At 39.0% G+C, this 19,303-nt stretch overlaps 1 protein-coding gene across 13 annotated transcripts in view; it reads left to right on the forward strand.

Annotated features, from left to right (window-relative positions):
• The window catches only part of DNAAF9 (dynein axonemal assembly factor 9), a 180,779-nt gene that overhangs the window by 20,742 nt on the left and 140,734 nt on the right, over positions 1-19,303 (forward strand). For 12 of the 13 annotated variants that reach the window (XR_006055630.2, XM_060397618.1, XM_060397614.1 and 9 more), the window contains one exon: positions 12,046-12,125. The exons of the other annotated variant lie outside the window; for it this stretch is intronic. Coding sequence is in view for 10 of the 12 variants with exons in the window: in XM_060397618.1 (XP_060253601.1) it covers positions 12,046-12,125 (80 nt within the window). In the remaining 2 variants the exon portion in view is untranslated. The remainder of the gene's footprint in view (positions 1-12,045; positions 12,126-19,303) is intronic. 13 annotated transcript variants of the gene reach the window in all.

Consider the following 19,303-nt stretch of genomic DNA (forward strand, 5'->3'; position numbering starts at 1 on the left):
CCATGGGGTCACAAAGAGTCAGACACGACTGAGAGACTAAACTGAACTGAGACAAGATAGGAAGAGTTGTAAGAAGTGGGGCCTCAGGAACTGGGACTCGGCTATCAAAATAGTTGCCTCTATCCGTATAGCCCCAAATCCACATTCTTCCTGGACTGTGACCCTAGAGGCCATTTCTCTTCTACGTCTGAAACAGAAAATCCCTAGAAAGGACTCCAGCTGGGCTGGCTTGCTGCTGGGTGACTCATGATTGGATGCTGTGGTAGAGAAGAGGCATAGTGTATATTAAGGAAGATAAAAATGGAAAACATGCCAAATGAATTATATACCTCAGAAAGCTTTGCCACTTGTTCTCTGATGCTAGCATGATCCTGGTGTTTGACAAAGAGATTACAAAGGAAAATAACAACTGCAAAAATCCTAAATGAAGTAATGGTACAGTCAGCCCTTCAGATCCACAGGTTCTGCATCCATGGATTCAACCACTCAAATCAAAAATATATTTTTTTAATTTAGGAAAGTTCCAAAAAGCAAAACTTGAATTTGCCATCCACAAGCAACTATTTAAGTACCATTTACATTGTATTTACAACCACTCACATAGCATTTATATTAGGTTAAGTAATCTCTTCCCTTGTGGCTAAGAGGTTAAAGTGTCTGCCTCTAATGCGGGAGACCTGGGTTTGATCCCTGGGTCAGGAAGATCCCCTGGAGAAGGAAATGGCAATCCACTCCAGTATTCTTGCCTGGAGAATCCCATGGAGGGAGGAGCCTGGTGGGCTACAGTCCATGTGGTCGCAAAGAGTCGGACACGACTGAGCGACTTAACTTTCTTAACTTTCTGTCTAAGTAATCTAGAGATGATATAAAATATACTGGGGAGCTTCCTTGGTGGCTCAGTGATGATGAATCCACCCATCAATTCAGGAGACACGGGTTTGCTCCCTGGTCCAGGAAGATCTCACATGCCACAGAGCAGCTGCGCCTGTGGACCACAGCTATTGAGCCTGTACTCGAGAGCCTGGGAACTGCAACTATTGAACTGATGTGCTGCAACTACTGAAGCCCACATGCCCTAGAGTTTGTGCTCCACAACAAGGGAAGCCTCTGCAGTGAGAAGCTGGCACACTGATACGAAGACTAGCTCCCGTGCAGCAGTGGAGACCTAGCATAGCCGAAAATTAGTAAATAAGTAACATTATTAAAAAATATACCAGATAATGTGCGTAGGTTATAATTGATATTATGCACATTTTATTTAAGGGACTTGAACATCTGCAGATTTAGTATCTGAAGGGTTCCTGGAATCAATCCTTCATGGATACCAAGGGACAACTGTCTGACAAGGAGACTTCTAACTATTACATTAATAGTTCAAGAGTGGTAATACATGGTTTAGAAGTTATGGGGAAACAGGTGTTCTGGTATATTATAGATGAATGTTTTAAGAAAACAATTTAGCAAAATTTCTCAAATTTTTAAATGCAGATACCTCTTACTTGGCAATGCTAGTCTCTGCCTTGCAGAAAATTTGTTGCTGTTCGTGTTCAGTAGTTAAGTCTTGTCTGACTGTTTTCCACCTTGTGGACTGTAGCACGCAAGGCTTCCCTGTCCTTCACTATCTCCTGGAGTTTACTCAGACTCATGTCTACTGTGTTGATGATGTCATCCAACCATCTCATCCTCTGTCGCCCCCTTTTCCTTCTGCCCTCAATCTTTACCAGCATCAGGGTCTTTTCCAGTGAGTCGACTCTGTGTATCAGATGGCCAGAGTATTGGAGCTTCAGCTTCAGCATCAGTCCTTCCAATGAATATTCAGGGTTGATTTCCTTTAGAATTGACTGGTTGGATCTCCTTACAGTCCAAGGGACTCTCAAGATCTTGTCTTCTCCAACACTACAGTTCAAAAGCATCAGTTCTTCGGTGCTCAGTCTTCACGGTCCAGCTCTCACATCTGTACATGACTACTGGAAAAACCATAGCTTTGACTATACAGCCCTTTGTCAACAGAGTGATGTATCTGCTTTTTAATACACTGTCTAGGTTTGTCTTAGCTTTTTTTCCAAGGAGCAAGCATCTTTTAATTCTGTGGCTGCAGTCACAGTCTGCAGTGATTTTGGAGCCCAAGAAAATAAAATCTGTCACTGTTTCTCCTTTTGCCCCATCTTTTTGCCATGAAGTGATGAGACTGGATGCCATGATCGTAGTTTTCTGAGTATTGAGTTTTAAGCCAGCTTTTTTTTAGACTTGTGTCAAAGATGGCTTTATAAGGTTGCTCACTGAAACATTGTTTGCTGTTTGCAAAAATAATAAAAATCATGAATGTTCAATCATAGTGTCTTGTTAAATAAAAGCAAAAGGATATAGTACAAAACTGAGAACTTGCAGCTGCAGATTTTAATGTTTGCAACCTGAAAATCAAAAATAAAATTAAGTTGCGTTGAGATGCAATGCATTCCTCTGTGACTCAGTTTTAAAGTCAATGGCTCTGTGTTCAGTCCACTTGTATATGGACTCAGGAGGCCTGCTTTGGCGAGTGTTTTGTGCTAGGGGTCATCCTGCTTCGCAATGACAGCGTTTTGGCTCTGTTCCAAGGCACGAAACTGGCTGATGCCAAACTCGACTGTTTATTCCTTTTTGGATGAATTGAAGTTGATGCAATAAATATTAGCTTGAGATCCTCTTCGTAGTTCCTGGATTAAAATGACAAGGTCCACAAGCTGCAAAAATCCCACCACCAACTAAAGTACAACAGTTTTAAAAATGAGATTGTGTTCTGTATAATGTTAAGTAAAAAGCACATTGCAGAGCAGTTACATATCTCATTATTTTGATTTTATGTAAAAACAGTGAAATGAAAAACAACTCTTCCCCAAAAAACTCACCCAAACTATGTATTAACTGTATTATATCAAATTGTTCACAGCAGTTTTATAGGATGAAGTGATTCAGATTGGTATGAGCATTCACTTTGTAAAACATCCAAAACACAAAGCATAAAAGGAGAATATGTTCATGTTTTAATAGTTTGGTTTTAAAAATCAAAAAGCATAAATTATGAAGAAAAACAGACAAAAATAAAAATTGCAAAATTTCTCCCATTTCCAGGGAACCATGATAATGAAACACAAACAAAATATACTTAGCTATACATATAGTAATTGTTATAACAGCAGTGAGCAGTGAACTAACTATTAAGTATAAAATGGATGGTGGGGAGAACAGAAGTGATTGTTTAGAATTCAGAAATACTGTGTCTGAGGCTAACTTTGTTGTCAGGAAATCAGTGAGGTATATCAGAAAGAAAAGTTCAGAGCCAGGATAGTTGGTCACTCAGGTTCTGATGCTGTTAATGTTTACTCAGCCTTGTGATCTGGGCAGACTGCTGTTTAGGTCTTGCTTTTGCTGTATCATCTGTCATGTCTAGATTTTGAGCCTGAATCTAATGAAAGTGAGAAGTATAGTAGAGTATACAAGCAGCATGTTTGATAGAAACTGTATTACTGGGTCTGCTGTGTGTTCATTGTTGTTGTTTAGTCATGTTTTGTGACCCTCTGCAGGTATTCTAAAGGAGGAACTTTGTAATGTTGTAGGTGACCACAGGCCTTCTACTCAGGATGTGCTGGCTTTTGTTCAGGTAGACCTGAAAGCTACAGGGCAGTGCTGTTGCTGGGTTTGGTGTGTGTTTTTGGCGACTGAACTGAACTGAATGTTTCTACTGAAAAAAAAGGGGGAAAAAAACTGGATGGATACAAAGAAAACTCATAATGGTGACCTGTGGGGGTGGGGAATAGTGAAAACTTGAGTTTCGTATGTAGTGTTTCAATTTTTAAATAAAAAAGGACAATAAATTAGTACTTTACGTAAGGCACTAATATAGGTTAATTCTGAGTGCTTGGAATATGAATATTGTGGTTTTCTTTATACTTAACAGGTGTTTTTTAAATAGATAAATATTTCAGTAAATGAAAAGTTTAATGGTTCAGTGATAAATAATAGACTATGTTCTAGTCAAAAATTAAATTTGGGAAGCAAGAAAATGTTCAAAGGAAAAAAAGAACTAACTTTAGATCTACCCATTTTACAAGAAAATGTTATTAATGTTTTACTCTGGGAAGAGAAAGATCTTCCTACATTTTATTTGCTTCTACTTGATTTGACCAAAAAAAACTCCCTCTTTTTGCTCCTGTCTTGGCTTCCCATAGCAGTAGTTGGGGAACTGGCTTTTCCTGGTCACATGACCCCTGTTAATGCTTTTTGTCACTGGCTGGTTCTGAGTTTGAAAACTCAAATGCTCTTGGTAACTTTGGTAGTTAGCCAGGACTGGGAAATGGACCAAAGGACCAACTTAATGAAATCTTTCTAGTGCAGAGAATGATTGCAAGATGAATCTTATACTAAACATGAGAAAGTGGGGATGGGTAGGCAACCATTTCCCAGGGATAGAGTTTTCTTACTTTAATCTTAATCATCTTGCATTTTAAATTCTGCTACTTCTAAAACCCTGAGTTACTCCACATGTTCCCCCTTACCTCCAGCCCCATTTTCTTATGAAAATGTTCAAACAATACAGAAAAAATGAAAGAATAGTACAAGGATATACCCATCAATTAGATTTACCAGTTTTGACTTTTTGCCTGTGTGCATTTTTACTTTTTCTTTTCTTTTCATTCTTTTTTTCTGTTAAACTCTTCAATTTGTAGACATCATGGCACTTCACTCCTAAATACTGCCTCATGCATCTGCTAAGAAAAAGGACGTTCTGCTGTGTAATCACCATAGTATTATCTCAGCTAAGAAAATTGATAGTAAATTTGAATATGCCCTGGATAATAGATAATAATATTCTATTAGTATGTAATATACTTCAAAGGCAAACTCAGATTTTTGTCAGATGTCTTATAGATGTTTCCCTTGGGTTGGTTGGTTGGTTTTGTTTAAATCAAATTAAGGTTAATAAGTTGCACTGACTTACTATTCTTTATTACAAGAGTTCTCCCTCTCTGTTTTTTCTGTTTTACATGACATTGGCTTCATTAAACTTAAAATTCTTTAAACTGTGGCAGAATATGCATAAAATTTGCCATCTAAACTGTTCTCAGTGTCCAGTTCAGTGGCATTGAGTATTTCTACCTTATTGTGCTACATTCACCAGTATCCAGTATCCGTCCACAGAACTCTTCATCTTGCAGAACTGAAACTCTGGTGCCTGTTAAGCAATAACTCCCCACTCCTTCCCTCCACCTCACCCCCTCGTCCCCTGGCAACCGCCATTCTACTTTCTGTCTTTGTGAATTTGTCTGTTGTAAGTACCTCATAAAAATGAGATCATACAATATTTGTCCTTTTGAGACTGGCTTATTTCACTTACTGTAAGGTCCTTAAGGCTTATTCATGTATTATCATGTGTCAGAATTTCTGTCCTTTTTAAGATCAAATGATATTCCATTGTATGTATATACCACAGTTTATCAGGTGGCACTAGTGGTAAGAAACCTGCCTGCCTGTGCAGGAGACATGAGAGACATAGGTTCAATCCCTAGGTTGGGAAGATCCCCTGAAAAGGGGATGGCAGCCCACTCCAGTATTCTTGCCTGGATAATCCCCTGGACAGAGGAGTCTGGTAGGCTACAGTCCATAGGGTCACACACAGTCAGACACAATTGAAGTGACTTAGCACATGTGGACACTTGGATTGCTTTTACCTTTTGACTACTGTGAATAATGCTGCTGTGTTTATGGTGTCATAACAAGAATTCATTGCCAAATCCAGTGTTATGAGGCTTTTCCTGTATGTTTTCTTCTAAAAAATTTTGTATAGTTTTAGTTTTACATTTAGGTCTTTATTCTGAGTTAGATTTTGTGTATGGTGTAAAGTCAGAGTTCAAATTCTTTTTTTTTTTTTAAATCAGTAATTACCCTATAAAGTTTTCTCAAAATCATTTGTTGAAAAAACTCTCCTTTCTCAATCTTGGTACATTTCTCAAAAATCATTTGACCATGAGCACTTTATATTATTAGTAAGTGAAATAAGCCAGTCACAAAAACGGTTTATTACTGCACTCCCTATTCTATCCCATTGTTCTATATGTCTGTCTTTATGCCAGTACAAACTGTTAAACGGTTATTGTAGCTTTGTAATAGCTTTTAAAGTTAGGAAGTATGTCTTCTAGCTTATCCTTCTTTTTCGATACTGTTTTGTCTATCCTGGGTCCCTTGGGATTTCATGTGAATTTTAGATGGATTTTTCTATTTCTTCAAAAAAAGTTCCTTAGAGGGGAGGGATAAATTGAAAGATTGGAATTAACACATATGCACTACTATATATAAAATAGATAACTAATAAGGACCTACTTACTGTATAGCACAAGGAACTCTACTCAATACTCTGTGATGGCCTATATGGGAAAAGAGTCTAAAAAAGAGTGGATATATGTATTTCTGTAACAAATTCACTTTGCTGTACATTTGAAACTAACACAACATTGTAAGTCAATTATACCCCAATAAATATATAATATTATATATTATATTAAGTTCCAGTGTGGGAATATGAATGTATTTCTGTTATTGATGTCTTCTTTAATTTACTTCAGAAATCTACAAGTGATTCAGTTTCTCTGAATCATCACCAGCATTTGATATCATCACTATTTGTTATTTTAGTAGTAGATGTATAGTAGTGTCTCATTGTGGTTTTAATTTGCATCTCTCTAATCTATGAAATCAAATTGCCAACATTCACTGGACCATAGAGGAAGCAAGGGAATTACAGAAAAACATCTACTTCTGCTTCATTGAGTATGCTAAAGCCTTTGACTGTGTGGATCACAACAAACTGTGGAACATTCTTCAAGAAATAAGAACACCAGACCACCTTACCTGTCTCCTGAGAAACCTGTTTGCGGGTCAAGAAGCAACAATCGGAACCTAACATGGAACAGCTGACTGGTTCTAATTTGGGAAAGGAGTATGACAAGGCTGTGTATTGTCACCCTGTATATTTAACTTCTGTGCAGAGCGCATCATGTGAAATGTTGGACTGGATGAATGACAAGCTGGAATCAAGATTGCTGGGACAAATATCAACAACCTCAAATATGCAGATGATACAATTCTAATGGCAGAAAGCGAAGAGGAACTAAAGAACCTCTTGATGGGGGTGAAAGAGGAGAGTGAAAAGGCTGGCTTGAAACGCAACATTTTTTAAAAAAACTAAAATCATGGCATCAGGTCCCATCACTTCATGGCAAATAGGTGAGATCAGGTGCGTTCAGGGTGATATGGCCATAGACTTCATGGCAAATAGAAAGAGAAAAAGTGGAGGCAATGACATTTTATTTTCTTGGGCTCCAAAGATCACTTCTGACAGTAACTGCAGGCATGAAATTAAAAGATGCTTGCTGCTTGGAAGGAAAGTTATGATAAACCTAGATGGCATATTAAAAAGCAGAAACATCACATTGTCAACAAAAGTCCATATAGTCAAAGCTGTGGTTTTTCCAGTAGTCATGTAGGGTTGTAAGAGTTGGAGCATAAAGAAGGCTGAGTGCCAAGGAACTGATGTTTTTGAATTGTGGTGCTGGAGAAGACCCTTAAGAGTCTCTTGGACTGCAAGGAGATCAAACCAGTCAATCCTAAAGGGAATCAACTATGAATATTCATAAGGACTGATGCCAAAGCTAAAGCTCCAATATTTTGGCCACCTGATGCAAAGAGCCAACTCATTAGAAAAGACCCTGATCCTGGGAAAGACTGAAGGAAAAAGAAGGGGGCAGCAGTGGATGAGATGGTTAGATAGCATCATCAGCTCAATGGACATGAATTGAGCAAACTCTGGGAGATAGTGAAGGACAGGGAAGCCTGACGTGCTGTAGTCCATGGGGTTGCAAATGGTCGGACATGACTTAGCAACTGAACAACAACAACAATGATGGATAATGATGTTGAATCTGTTTTCATGTGTTTATGTGACATTTCTCTATCCACTTTGAGAAAATTTTCTTTATACCTTGACCTATTTTCTAATTGGAGTGTTTTTTTGCTGCTGAGTTTTGAGAGTTTCTTTTGTATTCTGTTTTTTCAGATAAGTGATTTGCAAATATTTTCTCCCATTTTGTAGCTTGCCTTTTCTTTCTCTCAATAGAGTCACAAAGCAGAAGTTTAAAATTTTGGTGAAGTCTAATGGATCAATTTTTAATGGATCATACTTTTGGTATTAAGTCTAAGAATTTCATTAAATCCTATGTCTTGAATGTTTTCTTCTCTTTTCTTTTAAAGATTTTATATATAAATTTTTAAATCCGTGATCTCTTTTGAGTTAATTTTTGTGCCAATTATAAGGTTTAGGTTAAGGTTCATGTTTTTGTCTATGGATATCCAGTTGTTCCAATGCCATTTATTGAAGAGACTATTTTTCCTCTCTTGGGTTGCTTTTCATGCTTTCTTAAATATTACTTGGCTTATTTGTGGGTCTATTTCTGTTGTTCCTGTTCCATTCCATTGATCTATGTATCTGTCTTTTAGCCAAAACCACAGTCTTGATTACTTTAGCTATATAATATATCTTGACATCAGACATAGTGATTCCTCCCACTTTATTCATTTTCTAAAAAGTTTTCGCTATCTTTGAATGTTCCTTTGCTTTTCCCTATAAGTTTTAGAGGGATCTTGTCTTTGTCTGTAAAAAATCTTGCTAGGATTTTAATAGGAATTGTGTTAAACTTATAAATCAATTTGAGAAGAATTGACATATATATTATGTTGAGTTTTCCAGTCCATAAATATATTATGTGTCTCCACTTACTTAGATCTTATTCAGTTTCCTTTATCAGTGTTTTGTATTTTTTAGCATGTAAGTCCTGTTCATGTTTTGTTAGGTTTATATTTAAATGATACTGTATTTTTAATTTTGGTCCGTGTGTTCATGTATACAGTTGATTTTTATATGTTGATATTATGACTTTGTTGAACTCACTTATTCTAAGATTTTTTTGTAGATTCTGTGAGATTCCCTATATAGGTCATGTGTCATCTCTGCAAATAATTTGATATCTTCCTTTTCTATCTGTATACCTTTTATTTCCTTTTTTTGCCTTATTGCATTGGCTTGAACTTCCAGTATTATGTTGAATAGGTTAATGAGAACATACATCTTTTTCTTGTTCCTTGTTTTTTTTTTTTTTTAACCATTGAGTATATTCCAGAATTTGCTTTGGAGGGGTTTTTTTTTGGTATCAAAACTAAAACTGATTTTATCAATTTGAGGAAACTCATCTATTTGTAGTTTTCTAAGTTTTTTTTTTATTATGAATTGGTGTTGAATTTTTTCAGATTTTTCTGCATCAATTATGTGGTCATATGATTTTTTTTTTCCTTCTTTAGCCTGTTAGATTAGGGATTATATTGATTGATTTCCAGACTTTCATCCCTCTTGGCCACAGTGTGTAATTCTTTTTATATGTTGTTGACATATATTTACTAATATTTTATTGAGGATTTCTATATCTGTATTCATGACAGATATTTATTTGTATGTTTCTATATTTTTGGTGCTATCTTTCTCTGGGTTTGGTATTACGTAGAAGATGGTGAACGTCTTGAAGGAAGATGGTGATAAGGACCACTAAGTCATGGACTTGGTGTGTGGGAACATCAGAAAGAACAGAGGGAAAAGGGAATTCAAGACACGGAAATGGTGTTATTTAGCTGGAAATACTATTGCTTGGGTGAGTATAGGACAAGTGTACCCGAACAGAGGAGTGAGGATGAAGTCTGACTGTTTGGATGGAACAGTTATTGTAGTAGGTTTATGGAGACTCTTAGATAATGATGATGTGGTAGGGCTTCTAGGTAGCAAAGAGGAACTAAAGAGCCTCTTGATGGAGTGAAGGAGGATAGTGAAAGAGCCAGCTTAAAACTAAATATTAAAAAAACTAAGATTATGGTATCCAGCCCCATTACTTCATGACAAATAGAAAGGGAAAAGATGGTAGTAGTGACAGATTTCTTCTTGGGCTCTAAAATCATTGTGGATGGTGACTACAACCATGAAATCAGAAGACGATTGCTTCTTGGCAGGAAAGCTATGACAAACCTAGACAGTGTGTTGAAAAGCAGAGACATTACTCTTCTGACAAAGGTCTATATAGTCAAGGTTATGGTCTTCCCAGTGGTCATGTACGGTTGTGAGAGCTGGATCGTAAAGAAGGGAGAGCACCAAGGAATTGATGCCTTCGAACTGTGGTGCTGGAGAAGACTCCTGAGAGTCCCTTGGACAGCAAGGAGATCAAACCAGTCAATCTTAAGGGAAATCAACCCTGAATACTCACTTGAAGGACTGATGCTGAAGCTCCAGTATTTTAGTCACCTGGTGAGAACAGCTGACTCATTGGAAAAGTCCCTGATGCTGGAAAAGATTGAGGGCAGAAGGAGAACAGGGCGTCAGAGGATGAGATGGCTGGATGGCATCACTGAAGCAGTGAACATGAACTTGGGCAAACTCCAGAAGATGGTGAGGGATAGGGAGGCCTGGTGTGCTGCGTCCATGGGTTGCAAAGAGTCAGACACACCTGGGTGACCGAACAACAACAAGGATTGGGAATATGTTGACTGTAGGGGGGCAAATTAATAAAAGAGCCTTAAGGGATGAATAGCGGAGACAGATCTTGGACCAGAAGGTGATGTGGACAGACCCTGTGGAAGGATCAGTCTCAAGCAGGAAAGTGAACCACTCTCAGAATCTGAGAGGGAGAAGGGATTGATACGGAAAGCATGGGGTCCTTAGAAGTGATATCAGTGTTTGGAAGTACCTCTCCTTATGCTTTGTTTGGAAGGAAGAGTATGTAACATCAGTGGAATCAGAGATTTGCACAGAAATGGAGCAGTTCTGTAGAGAAAGAGTGAATTAGCCAAGATGGCGGTGGTCATCACCGCTGTCTCACCCCCACCTTTTGTAAATATATGGTTATGTAACAGCTGAGATGACTTACAGCACTGTGCACGTGCATCACAACGTACCCACTTGGTCACGGGTCATTTTTGTTTTGTAAACCTGTATAATTTCCACTTGAAAAGCCCTTGAGGCTGTGTTATGGTTGTGTCCACTGGGTCAACCAAGAGAGAATGCAGCATGGCTGCCCTACAGCTGCTATGCCAGCCAGAGAGAATTAAACATGTCTGCAGAGAAGGCGATGGCACCCCACTCTAGTACTCTTGCCTGGAAAATCCTATGGACGGAGGAGCCTGGTAGGCTGCAGTCCACGGGGTCGCGAAGAGTCAGATATGGCTGAGCAACTTCACTTTCCCTTTTCACTTTCATGCATTGGAGAAGAAAATGGCAACCCACTCCAATGTTCTTGCCTGGAGAATCCTAGGGACGGGGGAGCCTGGTGGGCTGCCGTCTATGGGGTCGCACAGAGTTGGACACAACTGAAACAACTTAGCAGCAGCAGCAGCAGCAGTTCCCACAGCTCCTTTTTCCAGCTTGCCCACTCACCCCTTGGCTACCCTGGGTTCAGTGAACAGTGTGAACAGCAAGACAATTGGCATAGTTGGCAGAATGATACAGCAAGAAGTACCATATACTGACACACTTATGGGGGTAGTTGTGATGACACTCATCCTTAGTTTGATTTTTATCTGCTTGGTTTTTGTTTTTGACAGATCAGTAAGGTCCACAGTTAGGACAAATTAGTGTAGAAACTCTTCTTTGATAATCTTCAAAATTAAGACATTGGAGGTTCTTCTGGGCAGCTATTGGTTTCTAGTCCTGTCTAGCATTGCTTATGAGAGGGCCTTTGGTTCCATCCTTTGTTGAATGAGAGAGCCACTGACCATACAGTTCATAATCAGCAGTTCAGACTTAGTCTTCAGACCAATTCTGCATAATCTCTTCCAAAAAATATTAGAAAAAAGAATACATAATTTCTTTTTATGATTCTGACATCAAAGGCAGACAGGGACCAGTTTCCATCACTTGCTTATTTTCTTCCTCATGCCTTCACGTGCTGGCACTCAGGGAGCTGATTTCTTTTCTTATTGCAGCTGCAGTCGACTCCGCCAGGTTCAGAGCATCTTGACCCAGAGCAGCAAGTCTCAACCCGACGGGATCCTCTGCATCCTAGGTCAGTGTTTTTAACAAGCTGGGACTCAGGGCTGGGAAAACTTGCTTCTGTTCACAGGAAGATATTAATAATAGTGTCATCACTGTGAGACAAGCTGTGAGTTAGTATTCTTCTCCCAGCCCTTGTTCCCCTGAAATCTGTTGCTGTTTTAATGAAGTCCACTGACATCAGTGAAATAGGGAGCCTGTACCACAGAGCAGGCACTTTGTATATGTTATTTCTCTTCACAGTGATCCTTGTAAGGGGAGGGAACTGAGACTCTGGGAGATGAAGCAGACTTGCCTAGGACCATAAGGTGACAGAATTGGACGTTTATTCTTTATCACTTTCTTTTATTATGAAAGAGAAATTAAGACAGTACACAGTAATGAAGTTTTCTAATCATCCCAGGTACCAGTTCCACTCCCCAAGAGATAACATCAACTGTATTTTTTTAACACAAAAGGGAACATGTACATTGTTCCTAACCTAACTGAAAAAATTTTCACTTGATAAATGTATCTTGGAGATTTTTCTATGTCAGATCAATCTCCTTTATCTCATTTTCATTTACATTCACAGTATTGAGTCATAAAACTTGCTTAGGTCAGGTTGTTTGTCAGCCTTCTAATTTCCTTCCCACCAGAAGTGAACCACTTTCTTTTTTGCCCTTCAGATAGTCTATGCATAATTTTATTTTTTCACTTACTAGCACTTTCATTTAAACTTATGAGAGTCAGTGTACAGAGTACACACTGGAGTTTGAAATATGCACTCTGGAGCCAAGCAGGTTTTGGGTTTGAATTTTGACTCCATCACTCACTTGGAGTGAAACAACAATCACTGGATTCTCTTTCCAGCTGCAGCCAATAAAGGGGGTGGGGGCTCTCTCTGCTGTGAATTTACTTTTGAATAAAACCACCTATTTGTTACTGTACTTATGCTATTATTTCTGTTAGTTAAGGCTCGACCTAGTAAAAGTAGACAGCATAAAATTGATCATGTGGGCAACTTGAATGTAAAATACTAAAGGATTGAGAAAAGAGTCAACCTAAAGAATACCATGAGACCAGATACATATATATATATATGTAAAATGAAAACACAAATATTGCAGAAATTGATGTTTGAAGGTGGGTGTGTGAAGTTTAAGGTAAAAAGTTAGTAAACCTCTAGGACAAAGAGCTGTATGTGAACGTGAAGCCAGAAGTCAATGAGGCACTTGTATGTTTTTAAACAACTTCAGGAGTTTAGTGAATTCTACTTTTGGGGGTAATTAGAGTTATCATAGCATCTCGTGGTCAGTTGGTTGGTTTAATTTAGCCTTCTAACCCTTGCAGTATCCTTCCTAGCAACTCTAATTTAACTCCCTCCACTTTGGCATTTGCCATTTAGTTCTTATGATATAGGAAATGTTTTCACTGATTTTCTGCTAACCTTTGTAAAAAAACAGTTTTATGGTGGTATTAATTCATGTATAGTAAACTGATATATTTAAAGTGTACAATGTGATAAGTTTTGACATATGTATGTTGCTGTTTAGTCACTAAGTCGTTTCTGACTCTTTGTGACCCCAGGAACTGCAGCTGGCCAGGCTTCCCTGTCCTTCGCTATCTCCCAGAGTTTGCTCAAATTCATGTCCATTGAGTCAGTGTGATGCTATTCAGCCGTCTCATCCTCTGTCACCCTCGTCTCCTGCCCTCAGTCTTTCCTAGCATTAGGGTTTTTTCCAATAAGTTGGCTCTTTGCATCAGGTGGCCCAAGTACTGGAGCTTCAACTTCAGCATTAGTCCTTCTAATAAATATTCATGGTTGATTTCCTTTAGAAGTGACTGGCTTGATCTTCTTGCAGTCCAGGGGACTCTCAAGAGTCTTCTGCAGGACCACAATCCAAAAGCATCAATTCTTTGGTGCCAGCTTTCTTTATGGTTCAACTCTCACATCCCTACATGACTACTGGAACAATGTAGCTTTGACTCTACAGACCTTTGTTGACAAAGTGATGTCTCTGCTTTTTAATACACTGTCTAGATTTGCCATAGCTTTTCGTCCAAGGAGCAAGCATCTTTTAATTTCATAGCTAGAATCGCTGTCCACAGTGATTCTGGACCCCAAGAAAATAAAATTCGTCAGTTTCCACTTTTCCCCCTTCTGTTTGCCATGAAGTGATGGGACTGGATACCATGATCTGAGTTTTTTTAAATGCTGAGTTTGAAGTCAGCTTTTTCACTCTCCCCTTTCACCCTCATCAAGAGGCTCCTCTTTGCTTTCTGCCGTTAGAGTGGTATCATCTGTATATCTGAGGTTGTTGATATTTCTCCCAGCAATCTTTTTTATTATTTATTTTAATTGGAGGATAATTACTTTACAATATTGTGGTGACTTTTGCCATACATCAGCATGAATTGGCCATAGACATACATATGTCTCCCCATCCTGAACCCCCTGCCACCATCTTCCTCCCTACCCCCTCCCCACTACCTTCCTCCCTACCCCACCCCTCCAGGTTGTCACAGAGCACCAGCCCTGGTTGCCCTGCTTCATGCATGGAACTTGTGCTGATCATCCATTCTGCATACAGTAATGTACATGTTTCAGTGCTATCCTCTCAAATCATCCCATCCTCTTCTTCTCCCACTGAATCCAGAAGTTGGTTCTTTACATCTGTGTCTCCTTTGCTGCCCTGTATGAATCAATCTTGATTCTAGCTTGTGATTCATCCAGTCTGGCATTTCATATGATGTACTCCACATATAGATTAAATAAGCCAAGTGACAATATACAGCCTTTTCGTACTCCTTTCCCAATTTTGAACCAGTCCATTGTTCCACAATCAGTTCTAACTGTTGCTTCTTGAGCTGTATACAGATTTCTCAGGAGACAGGTAAGGTGGTCTGGTATTCCTATCTCTTGAAGAATTTTCCACAGTTTGTTGTGATCTACACAGTCAAAGGCTTTAGCATACTTAATGAAGCAGAAGTAGATGTTTTTCTGGAGTTCCCTTGCTTTCTCTATGATCCAACAAATGTTGGCAATTTGATCTCTGATTCTGCTTCTTCTGAATTCAGCGTGTACATCTGAAAGTTCTCTGTTCACATACTGCTGATGCCAGGCTTGAGGGATTTTGAGCAATACCTTGATAGCATGTGAAATGAGTGCAATTGTATGGTAGTTTGAACATTCTTTGGCATTGCCCTTCTTTGGCATTGGAATGAAAACTAGCCTTTTCCCGTCATGTGGCCATGGCTAAGTTTTCCAAATTTGTTGGCATATTGAGTGCACCACTTTAACAGCATCATCATTTAGGATTTGCTATAACTCAGCTGGAATTCCATCAACTCTACTAGCTTTGTTTGTAGTAATGTTTCCCAAGGCCCACTTGGGGATGGTCTTGATCCCTGCCTCCTGTACAATGTCACGAACCTCCGTCCATAGTTCTTCAGGCACTCTGTCTGACAGATCTAATCCCTTGAATTTATTTGTCACTTCCTCTGTGCAATCATAAGAGATTTGATTTAGGTCCTCCCTCCAACTATTACTTGGGGCCCCTGAATCAGAGACCATCTGTATGAGGGATAGGAGCATATGTTGCCTCGTCAATTTAGGCACAACACTCCTTATCAGCTTGGAAGCAATACTGGACGAGAACAATGCCCCCTTTCCCTAGGAAACATAATTCTCCTAAAAGAAAAGGGGGGAATGAGAGGGTAACAGGCAGGAAGGCTAGGGGTCTCCAAACTGAGGAAATCGGCTGCAAGTGTCAGACGTTTTTTGTCTCTCTTAAGCGGCAAGAGGAAACAAACTGTCAGATTTTTTCCCTTCTCTACACAAATTTAAAAAGAGTTTTCTCTTAAAAGTCTGTGTTGCCAAGATGACACCTGGTTCTACCTGAACGTAACTTTTCTCAAACCTTGAGCTAACCGTTGTGTTTTTCTTATGGAAATGTTTTTCTTAAGCTATGTTAATGAGCTATGTATTTACCCTAGACTTTCTTCAAGTTGGTTCTGCTTAAGACCCAGAACAAACCACTACGTTTTACTCATACATTGTTCTCCTAATCTATGTTAATGAAACTATATATTTACTTGGAAACCTGCCTTTCTTCAAGATTCATGGCAATAGTTTTATGGCCTGGGATGACTCACCGTGTGCCAATGTTATCTCAAAATGCATGTTGTAGGTAAGGGGCTTGGTGCCAGGCTCTGAGTTTTGAGACATTCCCTTTCTCTAATTAGCAGCCCACTGGTAGCTCTGTAACATCCAGCTAAAGACTAGCAGGGGGGCACTCTTTCTGGCCCCTTCTGATGTCTATGTCAGAAGCTTTCTCTTTTATACTTTAATAAAACTTTATTACACATACACAGACAAAGACGCTTGCTCCTTGGAAGAAAAGCTATGACCAGCCATGCTAAAAAGCAGAGACATTACTTTACCCAAAATGGTCCGTCTAGTCAAACCTGTGGTTTTTCTAATAGTCATGTATGGATGTGAGAGTTGGACTACACAGAAAGTTGAGCACCAAAGAGTTGATGCTTTTGAACTGTGGTGTTGGAGAAGACTCTTAAGAGTCCCTTGGACTGCAAGGAGATCCAACCAGTCCATCCTAAAGGAAATCAGTCCTGAATATTCATTGAAAGAACCAATGCTGAAGCTGAAACTCCCAATACTTTGGCCGCTTGATGCGAAGAACTGACTCATTGGAAAAGACCCTGATACTGGGGAAGATTGAAGACAGAAGGACAAGGGGACGACAGAGGATGAGATGGTTGAATGGCATCACTGACTCAATGGACATGAGTTTGAGTAAGCTCTGGGAGTTGGTGACAGACAGGAAAACCTGGCATGCTGCAGTCCATGGGGTTGCAGAGTAGGACACGACTGACTGACTGAACGGAACTGAAGGCCCACTTGACTTCACATTTCAGAATGTCTGTCCCTAGGCGACTGACCACACCATCATGATAACCCAGGTTATTATGATCTTTTTTGTGTAGTTCTTCTTTGTGTTCTTGCCACCTCTTCTTAATTTCATCTGCTTCTGTTAGGTTTTTAGTGTTTCTGTCTCTTACCATGCTCATCCTCGCATGAAATGTTACCTTGATATCTCGTTTTCTTGAAGAGATCTCTAATCTTTCCCTTTCTAGATTTCCTCAATTTCTTTGCATTTTTCACTCAAGAGGGCTTTCTTATCTCTCCTTGCTAGTTTTTGAACTCTGTATTCATTTGGGTGTATCTTTCCCTTTCTCCCTTGCCTTTCGCTTCTCTTCTTTTTCTCTGCTGTTTGTAAAGCCTCCTCAGATGACCACTTTGCCTTCTTGCATTTCCTTTCCTTTGGGATGGTTTTGGTTATTGCCCCCCGTACAGTGTTACAAACCTCGTTTATAGTTCTTAAGGTACTGTGTCTGTCAGATTCTATAATAATGTAATATATAAGGAATAGATTACATAATATATAATATAATATATAAGGAATAGATTCCCTTGAGTCTATTTCATCACCTCCACTGCATGATCATAAGGGATTTGATTTAGGTCTTACCTGAATGATCTAGTGATTTTCCCTACTTTCCTTCAGTTTAAGCTGAACTTTTCAATAAAGGGTTCATGATCTGAGCCACAGTCAGGTCCGGGTCTTATTTTTGCTGACTGTTTAGGGCTTATCCATCTTCAGCTGCAAAGAATATAATCAGTCTGATTTCAGTGTTGACCATCTGGTGTTCTCCATGTGTATAGTTGTCTCCTGTGTCATTGGCAGAGGGTGTTTGCTATGATATGTTCTCTTGACAAAACTGTTAGCCTTTGCCCTGCTTCATTTTGTATCCCAAGGCCAAGCTTGCCTGTTACTCCAGGTATCTCTTGATTTCTTCCTTTTGCGTTCCAATCCTGTGATGAAAGGTATATCTTATTTTGGGGGTTAGTTTGTATAAGGTCTTATGGATCTCAGAGAACCGTTCTGCTTCAGCTTCTTTGGCTTTAGTAGTTGGGACATAGGCATGGATTGCTGTGATGTTTAATGCCCTGCCTTGAAAACGAACTTAGATTATTCTTTTATTTTTGAGATGGCACCTAAGTACTGTATTTTGGACTCTTTAATTGACTATAAGGGCTACTCCATTTCTTCTAAGAGATTCTTTCCCACAGTAATAGATACAGTGGTCATCCATTCCCATCCATTTTAGTTCAGTGATTCATGTTCATTCTTGCCATCTTGCTTGACCACGTTTAATTTATCTTGATTCATAGACCTAACATTCCAGGTTCCTATGCAGTATATTTCTTTACAGCATTGAACTTTACTTCCGTTAAGGGGTGACATATGTGTGTATACATGTGACAGTACCACTACAGTCAAGATAATGTACATAGCCATTATCTCTAGGTTTCCTTGTGTCCTTTTGTAGGGTCTCCATTCTGTCTCTTCTCCACTCTTAGGCAATTACTAATATGCTTCCTGTCATTATACATTAGTTTGCATTTCCCAGAGTTTTCTATAAATCGAATCATACAGTATATATTTTTTTGTCTGACTTCTTCCACTTAGGATAATTATTTTGAGATTCATCCATACAGTAGCATCTATCAAGAATATGTCTCTTTTTATTGGTAATTATTATTTTATTGTATGTACATACCAGTTAGGAGCTACAAATAAAACTACTGTAAGCATTTACATGCAGAGTGGTTCTAATGTATTATATTTTTACCAGCAGTTCTTGAGAGTTCCATTTTAAAAAAATAATTTTTTAGCCCAATTTTAGATTTTTTTTTTACAATTTTTAGATTTACAGAAAAATTGCAAAGATAGTACAGCATTCCCATGTGCCCTTCATCCAGTTTCCCCTGTGGTGTGTCCATGCTCTGTCACTTCAGTCATGTCCGACTCTGTGCATAGGGGCACAGCCAGGCTCCTCTGTCTGTGGGATTCTCCAGGTAAGAATACTGGAGTGGGTTGTCATGCCCTCCTCCAGGAGATCTTCCCAACCCAGGGATCAAACCCAGGTCTCCTGCATTGCAGGTAGATTCTTTACCAACTGAGCCCAGAGAAGCCCAATTAATGAGTATTAATATATTATTATTATCTGAAGTCCACACTTGCTTCACATTTCCTTAGTTTTTACCTAATGTCCTTTTTCTGTTCCAGGATCCCATGTGAAATTTAGTTGTCTTGTTGGGCTTCTTTTGACCATAACAGTTTCTCA

The sequence above is a fragment of the Ovis aries genome, chromosome 13, assembly GCF_016772045.2.
Source record: "Ovis aries strain OAR_USU_Benz2616 breed Rambouillet chromosome 13, ARS-UI_Ramb_v3.0, whole genome shotgun sequence".
NCBI classification, from domain to species: domain Eukaryota; kingdom Metazoa; phylum Chordata; class Mammalia; order Artiodactyla; family Bovidae; genus Ovis; species Ovis aries.